Below are 16,477 nucleotides of genomic sequence, written 5' to 3'. Positions count from 1 at the left end.
GCATTGAACTTCGTTTTTTAGCACGTAGTTGTGTTTTACGTCACCGCGTTCTGACACGATCAGTTTTTTAATTTGGTGTGTAGGCACGACTGACCATCAGTCAGCTTCATCGGTTAACCAATGAAAACGGTCCATCAGACAGTTTTCATCGGATGGACCGATCGCGTGTACAGGGCTTTAGTCTGCATAATGCCCCGTACACACGATCCGAAAATTGGACAACAGATCGTCCTTTTTTTTTGCATGCTAGTCGTATATCGAACCTGAAGAGTTTACTAAAGTTACGAAAATTCTCGTACAACAGAATAAATAATCGGAAGTGATGTCATGTGTTGTAGTGTATTTGTATTGTATTTTCGGACGACAACTGTACTGATTAAACGAAAATCGTATGATCTGGTATCGTAAGAAGAAAAATTTTCGTGCATGTCCAATAAAATATTTCCGGATGAACTGTCGCGACCGGCTCTCGAAAGCTCTGTGCTAACGATCCGATTATAGTACGATCGCATCGAAAGTGGTATCTTTAGTCCGATTTTCGGATTGTGTGTACGGGGCAGAAGGCCCACCACCAGTTACAAGGGACTGCTTGATTTAGTACAAATTGATTAGATAGATTATGTAGTTCCTTATGTAGGTTCTCATATTACATAGCTTTTTAAAAATGTTAATGTTGATTGTTCAAAGATTGTACAGTCAAATAGTAACACGTAGGCCTCAAGGCCCTGTGTTGAAAGGATTTTGTTTGCTTCAGAACTGCTTCTCTCCCCATATAAATCATTGATTATATAAAAGCAGATGAAGGTAGCTTAATTCAGCTTACAAGGAGGTTAAAGCAGAACTTAACTCTGGAAAATACTCACTTCCACCCTCTAGCAAGTCGGCCGATACTGGCCTCTGTCATTGTCCTCGTTGGTCTCTGTCATTGTCTCTCCTGGCTCCTAAGTGCTGGGTTTTCAGCCTTTTAATTGGCCTGTGGGGGATGAAGTTGTGTGTTAAATAAACCTATCCATGTACTCTGATTGATCTCAAAAGCATCTGAAACTGATGTCAAATGCAAGAATGCACCTGAAAAAAAAACACTGAATTTGCTCATCAACACAAGCCCTTAATTGGTTGACAAGCTCCAGTTCACCACATAGCCAATTCCAGCCATGTATTTTATCTAAACCATCAAACACAGAGTTTGTCTGAGATAATAGAACTGTTTTAAAAAGATTTAACAAAGTTCATTGACATTGGACATTACTAGAGGGTAAAAGGGGTGTATGGAAGAAAGCATTCAAACTCTGCCTAGTGTATGGTTGTTCTGTAACCACAAGTACTTTTAGGTGTCATATAGGTTACAGCAGAGCTCAAAGCAAACTAAGGCAGGAGCCTAGGGTCTAGCGGATGCTACATCTTTTATGTTCCTGCAATAAACCAAGGGATCAACACAAATGCTCAAAGCTGTACACCTGCCTGTCATTGGAGAATGCACTTGCAGGCAGTAGGTGTCTAATGGGGCCACACAAGTACAGACAATGGAAATAATATGGCTTCCCTGTGCCCATCATTGTCAATAGAAGGGACAGAAGGGCCAAAGCTGCCATCTTGCCTATTGCCCCATTCTGCCATTCTCCCATTCAAAAACGTTACTGTTTCTTTTCACACTACAGGTTTGTTGATTCATTGAAAACAATGCAATATGGCTGATATTTTAACATTTATTAAAGTAGATTTAAAGCCCAATCCTTTTTTCCTTAGGGGAGGATTAGAACACGTCAGGTTTTTTCTGTGGGAGTCACCCACGGTCATGCAATGATTTAAGCTGAGCTGTTACAGTGGGAGTCTATGTAAGAAGTAAGGCAAGGGCTGTCATGTAATTCTCATCCATTTAAAGGGAACCTGTCACCATAAAACAGTGCTTGACATGCAGTGGTTCAAACACTGCTTAGATAAGGAAAAAGTTTCCTCCAAGACAACGTTGTTAAATAAAAGGTACTAAAAAAAATCTCTACTGCTGGATAATATGCAATGGCATCCTGAATAGTAAAAGAAAAAATGTATTTTGAAATGTCTCAGTTGGCTCTCCAACACTGTGGCCTTGCACATTGAGGGCCAGTTCACATCACAAGCAGTCCAGTGTGTTTTTTTCTGCAGGAAAAATACATGGATAGTAGTTTATATGGTATTCAATGGCATAGTTAACACCAGTGCAGTCCGTTCCAATGCGTTCCAGTTCCAGAAAGAAAAAGTAGAACATGCTGCATTTTTTATGCACTGAACTTTACTGGAATGTGGTAATATGCATCAAAAATGCACTGAAACACACATAAATGCACAAAAAATGCATTGGAACACATATGTCCTTATTTAAAAGTGAAGAAAAAAAATGGGGGGAAAAATGCACTGGAACATATCAAAAACGCACTGGGACACATGGAAAACATGTCAAAAACGCAAACGCATCTGGACTGCATTTTCTATGGATGGAACTAGCCCTGAAAGTTGGTTGAAAATGGTAAGAAGTGCCTTGTGTGTGGTCAATATAATGCTTTATAAAGCAAATAACTTCAGACACATCTCTAAAAAGGCTTAAACATTTAATAAACATTTTTGTAGTCTAAATGATGCTGCAAATTTTTTTTTTTTTTTATCATTCAAAACAGAATGACATAAAACATTGTTTGGTATGAAGCGTATCTATTTTGTAATTATTACTGGAACACTTCAGTGTTTCTAATCCAAAAAGCAAAAAATGTAGCCACAAGCATTTGGATTTCAACAGAGATAAATTCAGCCAATAATTCAAGTCCTATGTTCAGTGATCCTAGGTCCTGAATCATGTAACTAATTGCTGAAAGAAATGAACAGAAACAGTATAAGACTGGTATCCCGTGTTGTTGATAGCACCTGATCAGGTCATTGCTCTAACATGCATTCACTTGGGAATGGAATAGCCAACGAGAACAGCAGAAATATTCCAGATGGAAAACATTTTAAATAAGCCTCACAATCATGAAAGTTCAGAAAAGAGACTTCTATACTTCAACATTCTTCCATGAAAAAAGGTTATTTGGAAGCTCATCCAGCCCAAAACAGGGTTCAACGCTTAGGAAGGCACACTTATCCTAATATTACCTATGAGGCCGGTGTGTTGTAATAAGAAAAAAAAGGAAAAGCATAGCACTGTCCTTTATCTGGTTACTTAGGACCGGTGGCATCACAAAGTAGATTGTCCAGTCAGACAATTTTTCTCCTTTTCCACAATACAAGTTCTCTGTGGCAACAGATCACCACTCACAAGCCTCATCAGTAGCTCTGATTCCTGGCTATCAAGTGAAAATTCCAGATCGAAGCTCATCCAAGCTCACTACAGTAAAGTCCACAAAATGAAAGACACTGAATAATCAGGGCCATCTTTAAGGCAGGGCAAACGGGGCAGCTGCCCAGGGCCCTGTCATTGTTGTGGGGCCCAAAGCAGCTGTCTCATACTTGTCAACTATCCCAGTTTAAATTCCCTTGTCCCTTGACGTTTTAGTCCTGTGCTGAGTCCCGATATCTCACTGTGAAGTGCTGTTACTAATGCTGCCCAGCTCTGCCCTATTGTTGTGTACAGGTGACTCACCTGCAGATCCTGTGTTTACATGTAAATAACCGCCATTCGTAATAACCGGCAACATTGATATGTAAATAGTGGCATCATTCATATGTATATCATGCCCCTCTGCAGTGAAGAGATGATGTGCTGTAACCTCTAGCAACCAATCAGTGAGCAGTATTACTGTACAGTAAACTTTAGCAACCAATCAACAAGAAGAAATCATGTGCTGTAACCTCTAGCATCTAATCAGTGAGCCGTAATGCGTGCTGTAATCTCTAGCAACCAGTCAGTAAGTGGTAATATGCTGTAACCTCTGGCAACCAATCACAATCACTGCCTGATCTGATACATTAAACTGATTTTAAGTCTAGCTTATATTTATTGTATGTCTCAGAGCATGTGGAGAATGAAATTGCATGGGGGGGGGGGGGGGAAACGCAAGCATTTTTTTGCCCAGGGTCCAATCAACATTTAAGACGGCCCTGTGAATAATCCAGTGTTCAATAAAACATAATTCTTATGTATACACGAACAACAAAGCCCCACCTGGAACCTCCATCACTATGATTAAGCCCCTCTTTGAGTTAAATGCTTCAGGATGGGCTTCCTTTTTAATGTCTCTGGAATAATAAAGTTTTCTTGATTACTTGAATATTTAGTAGGGTAGAATACAGCTGTAATGACATTTAATGCCAAGTGAGCAATAATTTTCCACCTCATGCATATGGCCATAAGAATGAAGGTGTAGCATCATAGCATAATCTGGGTTTCACATTGGAGCTTAATCTCCATCATTGTCTTGTTAGGAAAATGCAAAATGTAATACAGTCTGTGCGACACCAGTCTGGATTTGGGGATTTCATGCCAATTTCCAGAGAACTAATCTAGCACTTATAGTATAATACATAAACTCTATACGTGTAGCAACATGTAATGACTCCATGGTGATGTGGTTTTACAAATACAATTTTGTTCTGCTTTCGGTTTCCTTTTTTATACCACATTTCTTGGTATTGTGGTGTCATAAGCTGTAATCACTCCTACACCTTATGAGAAATGTATAGCAATGTGCTGAATTCAACTTCAGCCTTTCCCAGTATTCCACTGAAATTGTCAATGCTGCCCACGTTAAGCCATCTTCTGCTCATATCCCCAATGGAATTCATAACCTATCAATCTATCTATGTTCGGGACAATAAAAAATGTTTGGGAAAAAGTGCCCTTATAGGGAATAGGCCAGAAGGTCTCCACCACTTAATTTGGAAATCCAGGTATTGGTGTTCCATTGCTTTGTACTTCCAGGCATAACTGCCCAATGTGCAAAATATGTAATTGTGATGTATTAGCAAGGAATGGGCTATGTATGGCTTGCACAGGGGTTACTAACAATGCATTAGATCACCATACGTGTTTAATACTGCACAAAAATAATTTTTATGCAACACTATTACTTGTGAACATTGTTACAGTATATATCCCCTAGAGGCTAAAATGTGTTTGAGCACAAGAAAACATTTCACCACCTATTGTTCTCTGTAAGACATCTTTCAATAAATGGCCAGTCCTTTTGCTAAACACAAAGGATTCTTAGTAAGTAGTAGTAGATTTACAATTCTATGCAAATAGAATTCAGATGTGGTATTTTGTAGAATTGCAGGAGAATAAAAAACACTTAAAGGAAATCCACAAAAACATGGGAGAGCATACAAACTCTACACATGGAGAGCGCATTTGTGGAAGACAGGGTGCTGCCCACTCAGAACAATCAAGAAGACACAGAATGGTGCATATTAAGAAAGCATCAATTCACCAACAAAAAGTAGAATGTAGTCAATGGCGCATAAGACTATCTGCTCTTAGCTTCATGTCTGTATAGTAACTACAACTGCAGTAGATGGTTCGGCTCCAGATGGTGCTACATTCTAAAAATAGTGAGATCATACAACTTTAAAAATACAGTATACTTTAAAAAGAGTCCTTGTTAGGATTGAACAAATCCCTGATGTGATAGTGGTGACCCAGTGAGCCACAGTGTTGCCAATTAACATGCCTGAAGTCCATAAACACTTTGTATAAAGTATAACTCCAAATTATGTTTAGATAACTAATTCAGAATATTCACCCAGAATGTAGTTACTGAACTTTAGTTTTTCCAGCAATGCAAGCAACTTTGCATTGAAATATGACCAAATCATTGTGGAATGCATTAAAATACAACTGGTAATGAGGTCTGAGGGCACAATTTGGGCTTCAATAGTTAGGCTCCTTTGTACCATGAGCTTTGTAACAATTATGTAGACTCACAAGTTTTATTGTGCGCAACAATGTTTTTTTTTTTAAACAACATAAGAAAAACAAAATTATAAAAAATGTTCTCCATACTGAACAAATAAGAGGTAAGTAGTTAGAAATCTTATAAAGTGAGCTAAGTTCTTCGTTCTAGCAGGCTTCTGGTGCTTTCCAGATGCTCAGAGGTGAAATACCTAGACACCACCATATGTGTAAAAAGTATTAAGATTTACAATTGCGCTTACAAATACCTAAATTACAAACTTGCAACAAATTTTACATTAGTATTTGCCACTGAATGTCGTATTGTTTTAATTTTGACTCCAATTAAAGAAGATTATTGAGTACCCCCAAATTCCTGCAGTTTGTGTAATATGTGGGTCACTATTGTATCTGTTTTGGGTCTCTAATTTCAGATCAGCAACAGTCTAAATTACTGGAATCTGGCCCGTCCCAAACATCACAATCTACGACAATCTATTTCTTATGATGACTTCTTAGGAAAACATTGTTTTCACAGAATACTGCTTAAGTTTAAAAATGAAAAGTCAAACATTCGTGTACATGAAGTAGAGTTCCCTTTACACTAATGAAGTGTTGGCTTGATAAAGGCTTGGGAAGTTTGACTTCCTGGCTTACACTCCTAGGAAGGTGAGTCTTAGTCACCTAGATAAAAGAAGGCAAGGCTGGGTATCATGGAGTGTTACAGGAAATTAAAGTGGAAACAGAGAGGCAGCAAGGAGACATGCACTCAGGTAAAAGGAAGTCAATTGGTCTATTTATAGGTGATAGCTGGGAACTGGGAAGAACACAGCCTAGGATATGGGAAAGTCATTTCCTTTGATATCAGGAAAAAGTCTATTTAAGGTAATTAGGAAAAACAGGGATGTCCACTTGCGTAGTAGAGACAGGAACAGAGAAATAGCTGGGACAGACTGTGACATGAGAGGCCTATACAGACAGGAATCAGAGATGGAGATGTTGCACTTATAAGTTTACTGTGAGTCATTCATGAGAAATGAGTGTAAAGATGGACCAGATAAAGTGTAAAATTTACTACATCTTACATGTCTATTAATGCAAATCTGGAGTCAGAGAAAAGTTAGAAGTCCCTATCTGCTTGTTCTGGGTCACAAATTGAAATGTATTGAAGCTAAGGGGTCAGCATGATAGCCATCCAACAAATATTTTTATAAGGTGAGTTTGGCAAAGGTAGTCTCTGGGGTTGATTTACAAAATGCAAATAGACTGTGCACTTTGCAAATGCAGTTGCTCCAGAGCTTAGTAAATGAGGGGAAGCTCTGCTGACTTCCATTATCCAATCAAATGTTTTAATTTTTCTTGCGTGTGAGTTGGATTCTTTACAAAGTGAAGCTTCACCTCATTTACTAAGCTGTGGAGCAACTACTATTGCAAAGTACACAGTCTGTTTTCCTTTAGTAAACAAACCCCAGTATATTCTTCTTATAACACTTTTTTTTATTTATAGTGGGGAATGATTTGTTGCAAGATGGTTCAGGTCAATCATGTGATCATTAAGGAATTTCCCTATGCAGAAGCACCCAAATAAGTTAGGTTTGTATCTGTCTTACACATAGGAGTGCGCAGCCTATTGGATTAGATTGTGCACCCCAAAGCTCCAACACATGCATTTGACAGGGTAGCAAAGAAGCACATGGGGGACCCAGGCAACAGAAGGAAGAGGAACAGGGAAAGGAGGGGTGGCATATATTAGTCCCGATCCACTATACTAAATTCCCCCCTCGCCGCCTCTCCTGTCCAGGTTCTGAGGACCGGAAAGGAAGGATTGCGTATTACCAGTCACCTGCCTACCATTGACTGGTTGCCAACACCAGGATTAGGGTGTGCCCAGGCACACCTGGCACACCCCTTGCGCACGCCTATGGTCTTACACACACTATTTTTCTTACAATCAATGCTTTGATATTCAGAAACGATTCCATTGGCAGATACAGAAAATTACTGAATTGCACATTTTTCAAAATAATAAACTGTTAAAAAAATAAACAAGTTAAAGATGCTATTTCTTTGCTTTTTTTTTATTTTATTTAAACTCTTGATATGGTAGTGATGTAGATTAAATAGTTAGATTACATGTTCAAGTTTCAACTGAAACAGTTCCAGATCACAAAATAGGCACTCTCACATGCTTCATTGGGACTGGTGTGCTTCTTGCACTGTAGGAAACAAACTACCAGCGTAGGATGATCTAATGGGCTGGACAAAAAGACATCTTACAGCTCATTGAACTGTATGAACTAATGCAATGGAATGAGCCACAATGTTCCCTCTGACTGAGCAGACTAACACATCTATGGCTGTGGGGCTGCCTCTAGCATCTCCAACAAAAAAACACCAGCCGGGAGCTTTGGGCAGTCTGTGTACCCAGAGGTCAATTTCTCCAGGTTTCTGTACAAACACATGGATATCACAGCATGCCAGAAACGCTAATTAGATTCTGTTCGGAAGATTGCCCTGTAAAAGAGTTAGGACTAGAAACATACACCTTATTAGAGCTCTATAGGGTGGGAAGCTTGAGGTAGAAACCATTGAGGTAAGAGCATGCAACTGTGCAGCCATTTCTAAATCCAACGTTTTCGTAAAATCTGTACAGCTGTCCACCTAGCAAAGTAAAGTAAAGTAGCACATATTGCGGGTCCGGATGAGATAAGGATTCATACAGCTAATGAAGTTAAGCACCCGAGACCCTCCCATATAAAATATCATTCACTTCACCATAATGGGTTTAATATTGGGGCTTCCCAGCAATGAAGAGTCATTTTCCAATAATTCAACGCACAAGAACGACCACTGTATACTCAACATACACATACTCCTCAGAGGATGCTAAAAAGTGTTGCGTAGGCTATAAAGTGCAAAAGCAGCTGATACCACAACTCCCCCAATACAGAACAATAAGAGAGTGGATGAATATTATCTACTTTTTTTTGGGGGGTATCCAAAAATTGTCAGTTTAAATTTCGTAGACTGCCACATAGCTACCCTCAGTGTAGGTTGTATTTCTACTACTTGACTAGGTTTATAGAAATAAAAAGACAAGATCACTTTTACTAACACAGTATTTAAGTCACACACAGGTCCTCTGAGCTGGCGTAAAAGATAACATCTTAGTAATAATCTTTCTCCAAATAATGGCTCCAAACTGAGAATCAGACATCTGTTAACATAAAGCAAATGCCATGACCTTCATTTAAAAAAAATCTTTAGACATGCTTATTACACCAATACAAACCTGCAGGGAGTGATATGCCATACATTCCGAAAAATGTACAGATTAAAAGTCAAATTTGTCATGCAGTAATGGTACCTTGGCAAGTATCTGAATGTGATTTGATATAGAAAAAATTATAACACGTAAAAAGCACTCATTGCTTATGGACACTGCATTGGTAGTAATAATACATGATATTAACTTATTGATGATTATGATGATGTATATTACAACACATCTTTTCAATATTAGTTAGCTACTGATATACATTGTAATACTCAGTGAAATAATAATTACTAACTGTAGCGTAAACTATTTATGGTTCTTTCAACCTGTGATGGTTTGAACTGAATTAGAATGTGAAGCTTTCCAGTTTCCAAAAGATGCAAGAGGTCAATGATCGGAGTCTCCTGTATGTTTTCTTATCATTCCAGAAAAGGTGTTGGCTAACAAAATCAAAAGTAATGAGCTTGAATGAACTGACTGAAGTATTCTTCCAAATTTTTGGAAGTATCTGCTGTAGGACCTCAACATTTCAAACTCAGTTGTGTAAAATCTAGTATTGCATTCTACTATGAATAGTGTCAGTGTTAACACTGTCTCATATATCTTTTCCATGATGACCAGCGAACAATGCCCAGGGATCTCTTTGCCAGTTCATCCAATGGCAGGTAGTTGCATAACATGTGAATCAAACAGGCTTCAATGGAGTCAGTTCACACATGTCTGGCCAGCCGCGGTTTGTTTCTGAAAAGGGTCCTGTGCGATTTTGAGTTAGGTTTAGGTGCAAATTTAGGTAACAATTTGCACCTGAATTGCACCTCAACCAGTGAACAAAACTGAACCAGACTCTGGACTGCAAACTGCAGCTGGACATGTGTGAACCCAGAATTTATTGGCAAAACAACACTTACATAACTGCTCTCAATCATATACCATTGGCTGGCCAATTACAATGAGATTTCCTGCTACACAACCACAGATGCTACTTTTCATACACATGCTGGTATGTGTCTGATAAAAATAAAATATGTAATTCTATAATGATAAAAATGTTCCCTCAATCTCAGAGATTTTTGGCATCCTGTGAATATTTTTATTTGAGTAGTTTTGTGGCCAACCAAACATCTACTGGCTCTTCTACACACTTTAACTGAATGTATGGTATGTGCATCCCTGTTGTTCAGGGCTGTTGGAAACCTCTACCATCTTCACTATCTATCATCACCTGTCTCTCAGCCTCTTCTATTCTACCCCTAATCTTGTAATCTTGTCTTGGTTTTAAAGGACCAGCCCACCCAAACCAGATATTGTAAGTTTTTGCACATTTTTGGGGGGCCGATATCATCTCTTGGGGACTCCAGGGCTGTGAATTCCCTGCTGTTGGCTCAACAGCCTCTCGCTCATCCTACTGCCGCAAGGCAAGTCTACCACTGTCTACCACTGTCTCAGTAACATCAAATTAATAAAACTTCCAGAGGGATGCCTATAATAAGCTTTGGAGGGTGAACTGCCTTGGGAACTTCAGACTTTTCACCAATGAATACCTAAGAGATACAATAAGCTGGACAAAAAAACTTTATTTGAATGACCTTAAAACTAACATGATTAACCCAGACTTTCTCTGACAAACATTTACATGATGTCACAGTAACAAAATCAAACTATATCACACACCATTAACCAGTCAGAGAATGCCTCAGTGATGATGAAACTAATCTCCAGCTTCCAGGTGCCAGCTGTCTTACTAAAGGAATTTGCTTCTTTCCAGCCTATGTTCACAAAGGCATATTTAGGGGAATTTACCAAATAACAATATCCTTTGCATCTGATTAGGAATTTGAAGTGAACAATGTTAAGGAGTGAAAGTACTCCTTTAATAAATCAGCTTCATAAAGGTTGAATCTTCACAATACTGAAGAGCCATTTGTTAGGGTGCAATACACTTGCCCAATCATGACATGTTATGACCATCAATATTAACAAAACATAATATCCCATTCAGATTCTTTTACACCCAAATAATAATTGATCTACTCAAATTTTTAACTACTCTTCCAACTGGTAACAGCAGGATCCATAAAGCACCAACATACCCCTAAAAAAGTAATCATTATAACAAAATAAACAAAAAACGATTTCACCAGCCACATGGAGCTAGTACATACTATAAAGACATAAAGCAACTCTGATTTTGACACTTTTAAACTGCTCCTAGACTCGTTGATCACAAATTAATCCCTAAAGGTTGCCACAATTTTTTTAAATTGCACAACTATGTAGAAAATATTACATGCACATGCTATTATATATTCCACATTTGTGACTGTAATCAAGTAGAATCCTATGATAACAATGATATGATAAGCTTAAATGGCATTATATGGAAACATCACACAATGTTTAACACTTCTAATTTGAGAATACTATATGTTTTAAAGTAGACATACGGGTTGATAAACTAAAGGCAAGTGGATTGTGCACTTTGCAAGTGCACAATCCATTTGCCTTTTGTAAATGGATTGTGCACTTTGTAAGTGCAATTGCACTCTTCAAAGCGCAGTTGCTCCAGAGCTTAGTAAATGAAGTAAAGCCTCACTTTGCAAAATATATCCAATCACATGCAAGAAAAAAGAAAAGAAAAAAAAACATGATTGGATGATGGGAGTCAGCAGAGCTTCCCTTCCTTTACTAATCTCTGGAGCATCTGCGCTTTGTAGAGTGCAACTGCACTTGCAAAGTGCACAGTCTATTTGCCTCTATTTGCCTTTAGTAAATCAACCCCATAGTCAACCTGTAAGTTCCTAAACTTTACAGAACTGCTAGCTTTTTGACCGCCTAAAAGCCAGAGTAAATTTGTCTTAAAACCTGGATATAGGTAGTTCTTCAAGGATTAGCAAGTTTTTAAACCAATAAATCTTACTTATTCATAATCATTGTTTAATATTGATGGTAAGCTGGGATTTGTAGGCTTTCAGTGGCTTACACAACCATACACAAAGATACACCTACTATCTCAAACCTTTTTCTTCTACATCACCCAGTTTTAGGGGTTTCAGAACAAAAATATGTCAATTTGGCAACTGCTTTCAATTTGAAATGTATAAATGTCCCCATTTTCAATACATATGGTAATAACAGAAAGCAATCTGACGGATCTGTGCATCACTTGTAATGAATGGGCCATGTAGGCATTGTGAGTCTCCTATTATGACCTCCAGATCTCTTGCTCAGCTGGATGGTAGCGGGTCCTTGGTAGGTCCTTTTGGTTTGAAAATTCAAGTGAGTGCGGTCAGATCTTTCCCATCGTTCTTGGTGGTGCATTTACACCCTCCTCAGCCAACTTTAGCCAATAAAGGAAGGCAAGTTATGATGGATTAGATTCTGTTCCAGGTCACCCCAATTTATATACTGGTTCCACTGTTGAAGTGGAATTCTGAAAGTTCAATTGTGCCTATTTGTTTCATATCATTGTTTAACAGCCATTCACCAAGAAAAAGCAATGGAGTTAAAAATCTAGAAAAAGGTGACAGGTGAGATGGAGAGAAACTTGCACCTACCTGTTAGCATCAGGCATCCAAGTAGCAGACACAGCATGGCCACCGTGACACAGCTTAACATGTCTGAGCAATCCTAGTTCTGTCCAAAATCCCACAACTGTCAGGTAAGTAGCTGCTAACACACCAGCAACAATAAATAAAGTGTTGTGAGTTTCCAGTAGTTAATGCAGCACCTCCTCTGTGGTCCACAGACTGATGTAAGCGTATCCTGTACTAGAGCAACTTTCCAGCAGCAGCACTATGTACGGTCCTGTCTCTTCACCAGATTCCTGCTGAATGCCTACAACACAGCAGTGTGTCCTTAGCTGCAGAGTGGGATGGAATATCCTGAAGGATAGGGACACAGTGCTGAAACCCCTGGGACATATCCATTCATTGTGCAAAGGCAAATTCTCACACCCCTGATATAACCACATGTAACTGATGGCATGTGTGGCCACCTCCCTGGCTGTGACATCACCAGTATAAAAGGACAGTTCACCCTCTGTGTCACCCAGCACATACAGACCAGTCTAGCATCGGTCATCCCTACAGATGTGGTTTAGCTAGAACTGTCCTGTGTAGCCCCATACTGAACAGAACTTTCCTGATCGCATCTATCTGAAGGCACACATTTCTCAGTGTTTTTACATACAACTGCACTGTCTGTACCTATATATTATTGTCCTACTAATACTGTATAATTAATTGCTTGTGATAGGCCATATAACACAGATGTTGGTTTTGGCAATAACAATGTAAACCATGCTATATAAAGAAAAGATGGTTAATCTAAATACAAATTAAAATGTTTAGGAGCTGTATGCATAAACAAGAACGCCTTCCTACAAAAATAACATATAGGGCTCATTCACATGAGCATATGCCTATTTTCTGCACAGAGCACAGGTTCTTTCTTGCATGGCTAGCAGAAGATCCTGCATAAAAAAATATGCAACCAATGTCCTTGCATTTAGATACATTTAGATGTGTACAGAATTTAGATTCTTCTAGTGACTTTACATGTGTCGCACTTGCCCCCGAAGGAGCTGCTGGTTTGTTTTGGGTGGCATGTTACCCCATGTTCCTCCGCCATCTAGGGGTATTTGATGAGAGTTGAAGTAATAGAATGTCCACACAAAAGGTGTCTTTTTCTGTGCTCTTTATTACCCAGCCGGGTAAAAACAGTAAAACTTGGTGAAGAGTAAAGATTTGGTAGAAATGGAAATAGCAGATTCAGGTGTACGTAATAGGAAAACAGTCCTGCTTCCAATGACACATTCTTTCTCATCATCCCAGCCGGAATGGGTATAGCGCACCCGGACAGGCCTCTCTCACCAGCCTGGCAGCCAGAATGTCACTCGGAACTTGGGGGAAAAAGTCTCTGCCACAGACCCTCCCTATGGTTGAAACAGCGGAGTTAATCCTCTTTAGCAGACTTGACACCTGGATCTCCTTCAGGTAGTTTAGTAGGTTACCGACTGATAGGCGACCAACGTCCAGCCTCTCAGCACCTGGTTACCTTGATCCCCGGTGGATGGTCGAAACCCTCTTGGTACGCCAGCCTCTTTTGGCACTCCTCAGGCAGACTTTCCACCGAAAAGCTTCCTCTAGCAGGACTAATGCTTGGGACCTCTTTAGATCAGGGACCCAGTCGATCACTGGGCCCCAACCACAGCTCAGATATTCCGGACCAACGTGGTCCCGGAACCAGGAACACCGCGTGGCACGCACACCCCGGCCCGGAAGGCCATTTTGCCGGGTCGCCGTGGTATGGCTACCCTGAAGGTGGGCGCCGCGCAGGAAGAAGACCCAGGCAAATGGCGTCTGCCTCATAAATACCCCTTCACAGCATGCACAGCGAGGGAAACTCATCCTGATAGGCTGCTGGGAAAAAGGACTCAAATCCTTGACTCCACTGCTGCCACCTGTCGGCCTGGGGTGTGATCAGCACCCCAGAAATGACAGAATAAGCCCACAGCACAGCCAAAGCTGAGACAGCGGCTTCAAATTTGAACCAATTAACATGGTCAGAGTTACTTAACTCTCTGACCCCCTCTAAATTTACACTAGCACCAGTTTTGGAAAGTAACCAGGCGCTACACACATATATAAGTTCTACAAATGTGCCCCAGGAGCAGCTGCATCAAACTTTTTTTTACTGCTAAAAAATAAATCTTTATTTGTAGATCCGGCCTCCTTGATTCCTATAGTGCTGCTACATTTAGATAAGAACAAAACTATACGTTGTACACATCTACACACAGCATTTTAGATGCATGTGTGAATGAGCCCATACAAGTTTCTACAGGGCAATGTCTTAATAAATTTAGTAATATAATACAAAAACTACAGTTTGTTTACTATCATGTATTAAATAAATTTATAGTAAAATAATGCATATTTTCACCTACTATAAAATAATTGTAGAACAAACGAATAAGCCTGGACGGCAGCACTCTGATACAACACCTTTATTAGGTAGCTTAACTTAAAGCTGAACTCTGTGGAAAGTAAAAATCCTCCTGCCCTAGCACTGCAATGGATAAATGATCAGTCATATCTATGGGACTGGGAAAAGCAGTTTTACTTACCTGATCTCCCACAGGGTCCTACACACTGCAAGACCTGTCACACAGCTTCTTCTTCTTGCCTATGCTCCAGCAGTTAGATGCCCTCTGACATCATCAAGGTCAATCCAGGGCCCAAAGCCCTTCATTGGGCATGAGGACACGGGGTAACAGTTCACTGCTGGAGCTCAGGGAGTGGTAGGTCAGGTAAATGCTTACCTGATCCCCTAGTCCAGGGGTCTTGAATAAAGGTCTGGTCAGCAAAATTTCCTTCTGAATCTCGTTAGTGCTATAAGACATGACCCCCCCTCCCCTGTACTTCAACATCTTCAGTCCCCTTTACTTTACAGTTTCCTTTTTAATGCAGTCCCACAGTGTCCTTAGTTCCCCTTCACATTACTGCCCCCCTTTACACACAGTGTCCCTTAACACAACACAGAGGACCTTTTAAGGAAAGCCTGCTCTGCACATTCCTATGGCAGTGGACACTAATCATCCTGGGATGTCTTGGGTGGCCACCAATGTCATCCTCAAAGTAGGTGGGGGTGGGATGAGCTACAGATCAGGACTGAGGGGTGGGAGCTGCCCAAGTTATTATGTTAACAAGTTGGTGATTATCTGGCTTGTTAATATGAAAAGTCTCCTGCTCTATGTCCTGATCTGCAGCACCAGTAAGTTTGGTGGCTGGGCGGGAGGTCCGGGAGAGAACACCCAGCTGTGGCAGTGGCACAGCCATGGTTCGGTCAGGACTTTCACTATGTCTGGTTCTGGACAGTGGCCCTCCATTTAGTGACCGCTGCCCTAGTCCTAAACAAGCATTTAACCCTTGCATTGCACACAAGGAACAGTTTTTACTTTTCTAGGAGTTGGGCTTTAAACTCACTGAGATCTGCTGGTATTACGTATCTATTATTATGATTCAAATTTTTTTTCCCTACCCCCACCCCTTTTTGTTTATTTTTTTATCTAGGGGGGTGGGAGAGAGCCACAGGGACCAATTGGGGGGGAAGGGGACAATCCCTTTTTATTTTTTTTCTGGGGGGGGGGTGTATAGGATATAGATAATGATGTTTACATTATTATAATGTTTTTGATATGTGATATATTGTTAAATGGAATTGTTGTAAAATCAATAACAATTTTGATAATGATCCGAATATAACAATAAAAACAGATCAAAATATGCATGTGTGCGTAGAAAGGTATTTTGAACGGACCTGCGTACACAAACGAGTGTTTG

General features: G+C 39.9%; 1 protein-coding gene across 1 annotated transcript in view; it reads right to left on the bottom strand.

Moving 5' to 3' along the window:
* Nucleotides 1-13,052, bottom strand: part of FLT1 (fms related receptor tyrosine kinase 1) — a 78,759-nt gene extending 65,707 nt beyond the window's left edge. The window contains exon 1 of the mRNA XM_040340474.1: nt 12,689-13,052. Coding sequence (XP_040196408.1) covers nt 12,689-12,749 — 61 coding nt within the window. The 5' untranslated portion in view covers nt 12,750-13,052. The remainder of the gene's footprint in view (nt 1-12,688) is intronic.
* Nucleotides 13,053-16,477: the final 3,425 nt, after the last annotated feature.

This window comes from Rana temporaria, chromosome 2 (genome assembly GCF_905171775.1).
Source record: "Rana temporaria chromosome 2, aRanTem1.1, whole genome shotgun sequence".
NCBI lineage: Eukaryota > Metazoa > Chordata > Amphibia > Anura > Ranidae > Rana > Rana temporaria.
This window is presented reverse-complemented; position numbering and strand designations above follow the sequence as displayed.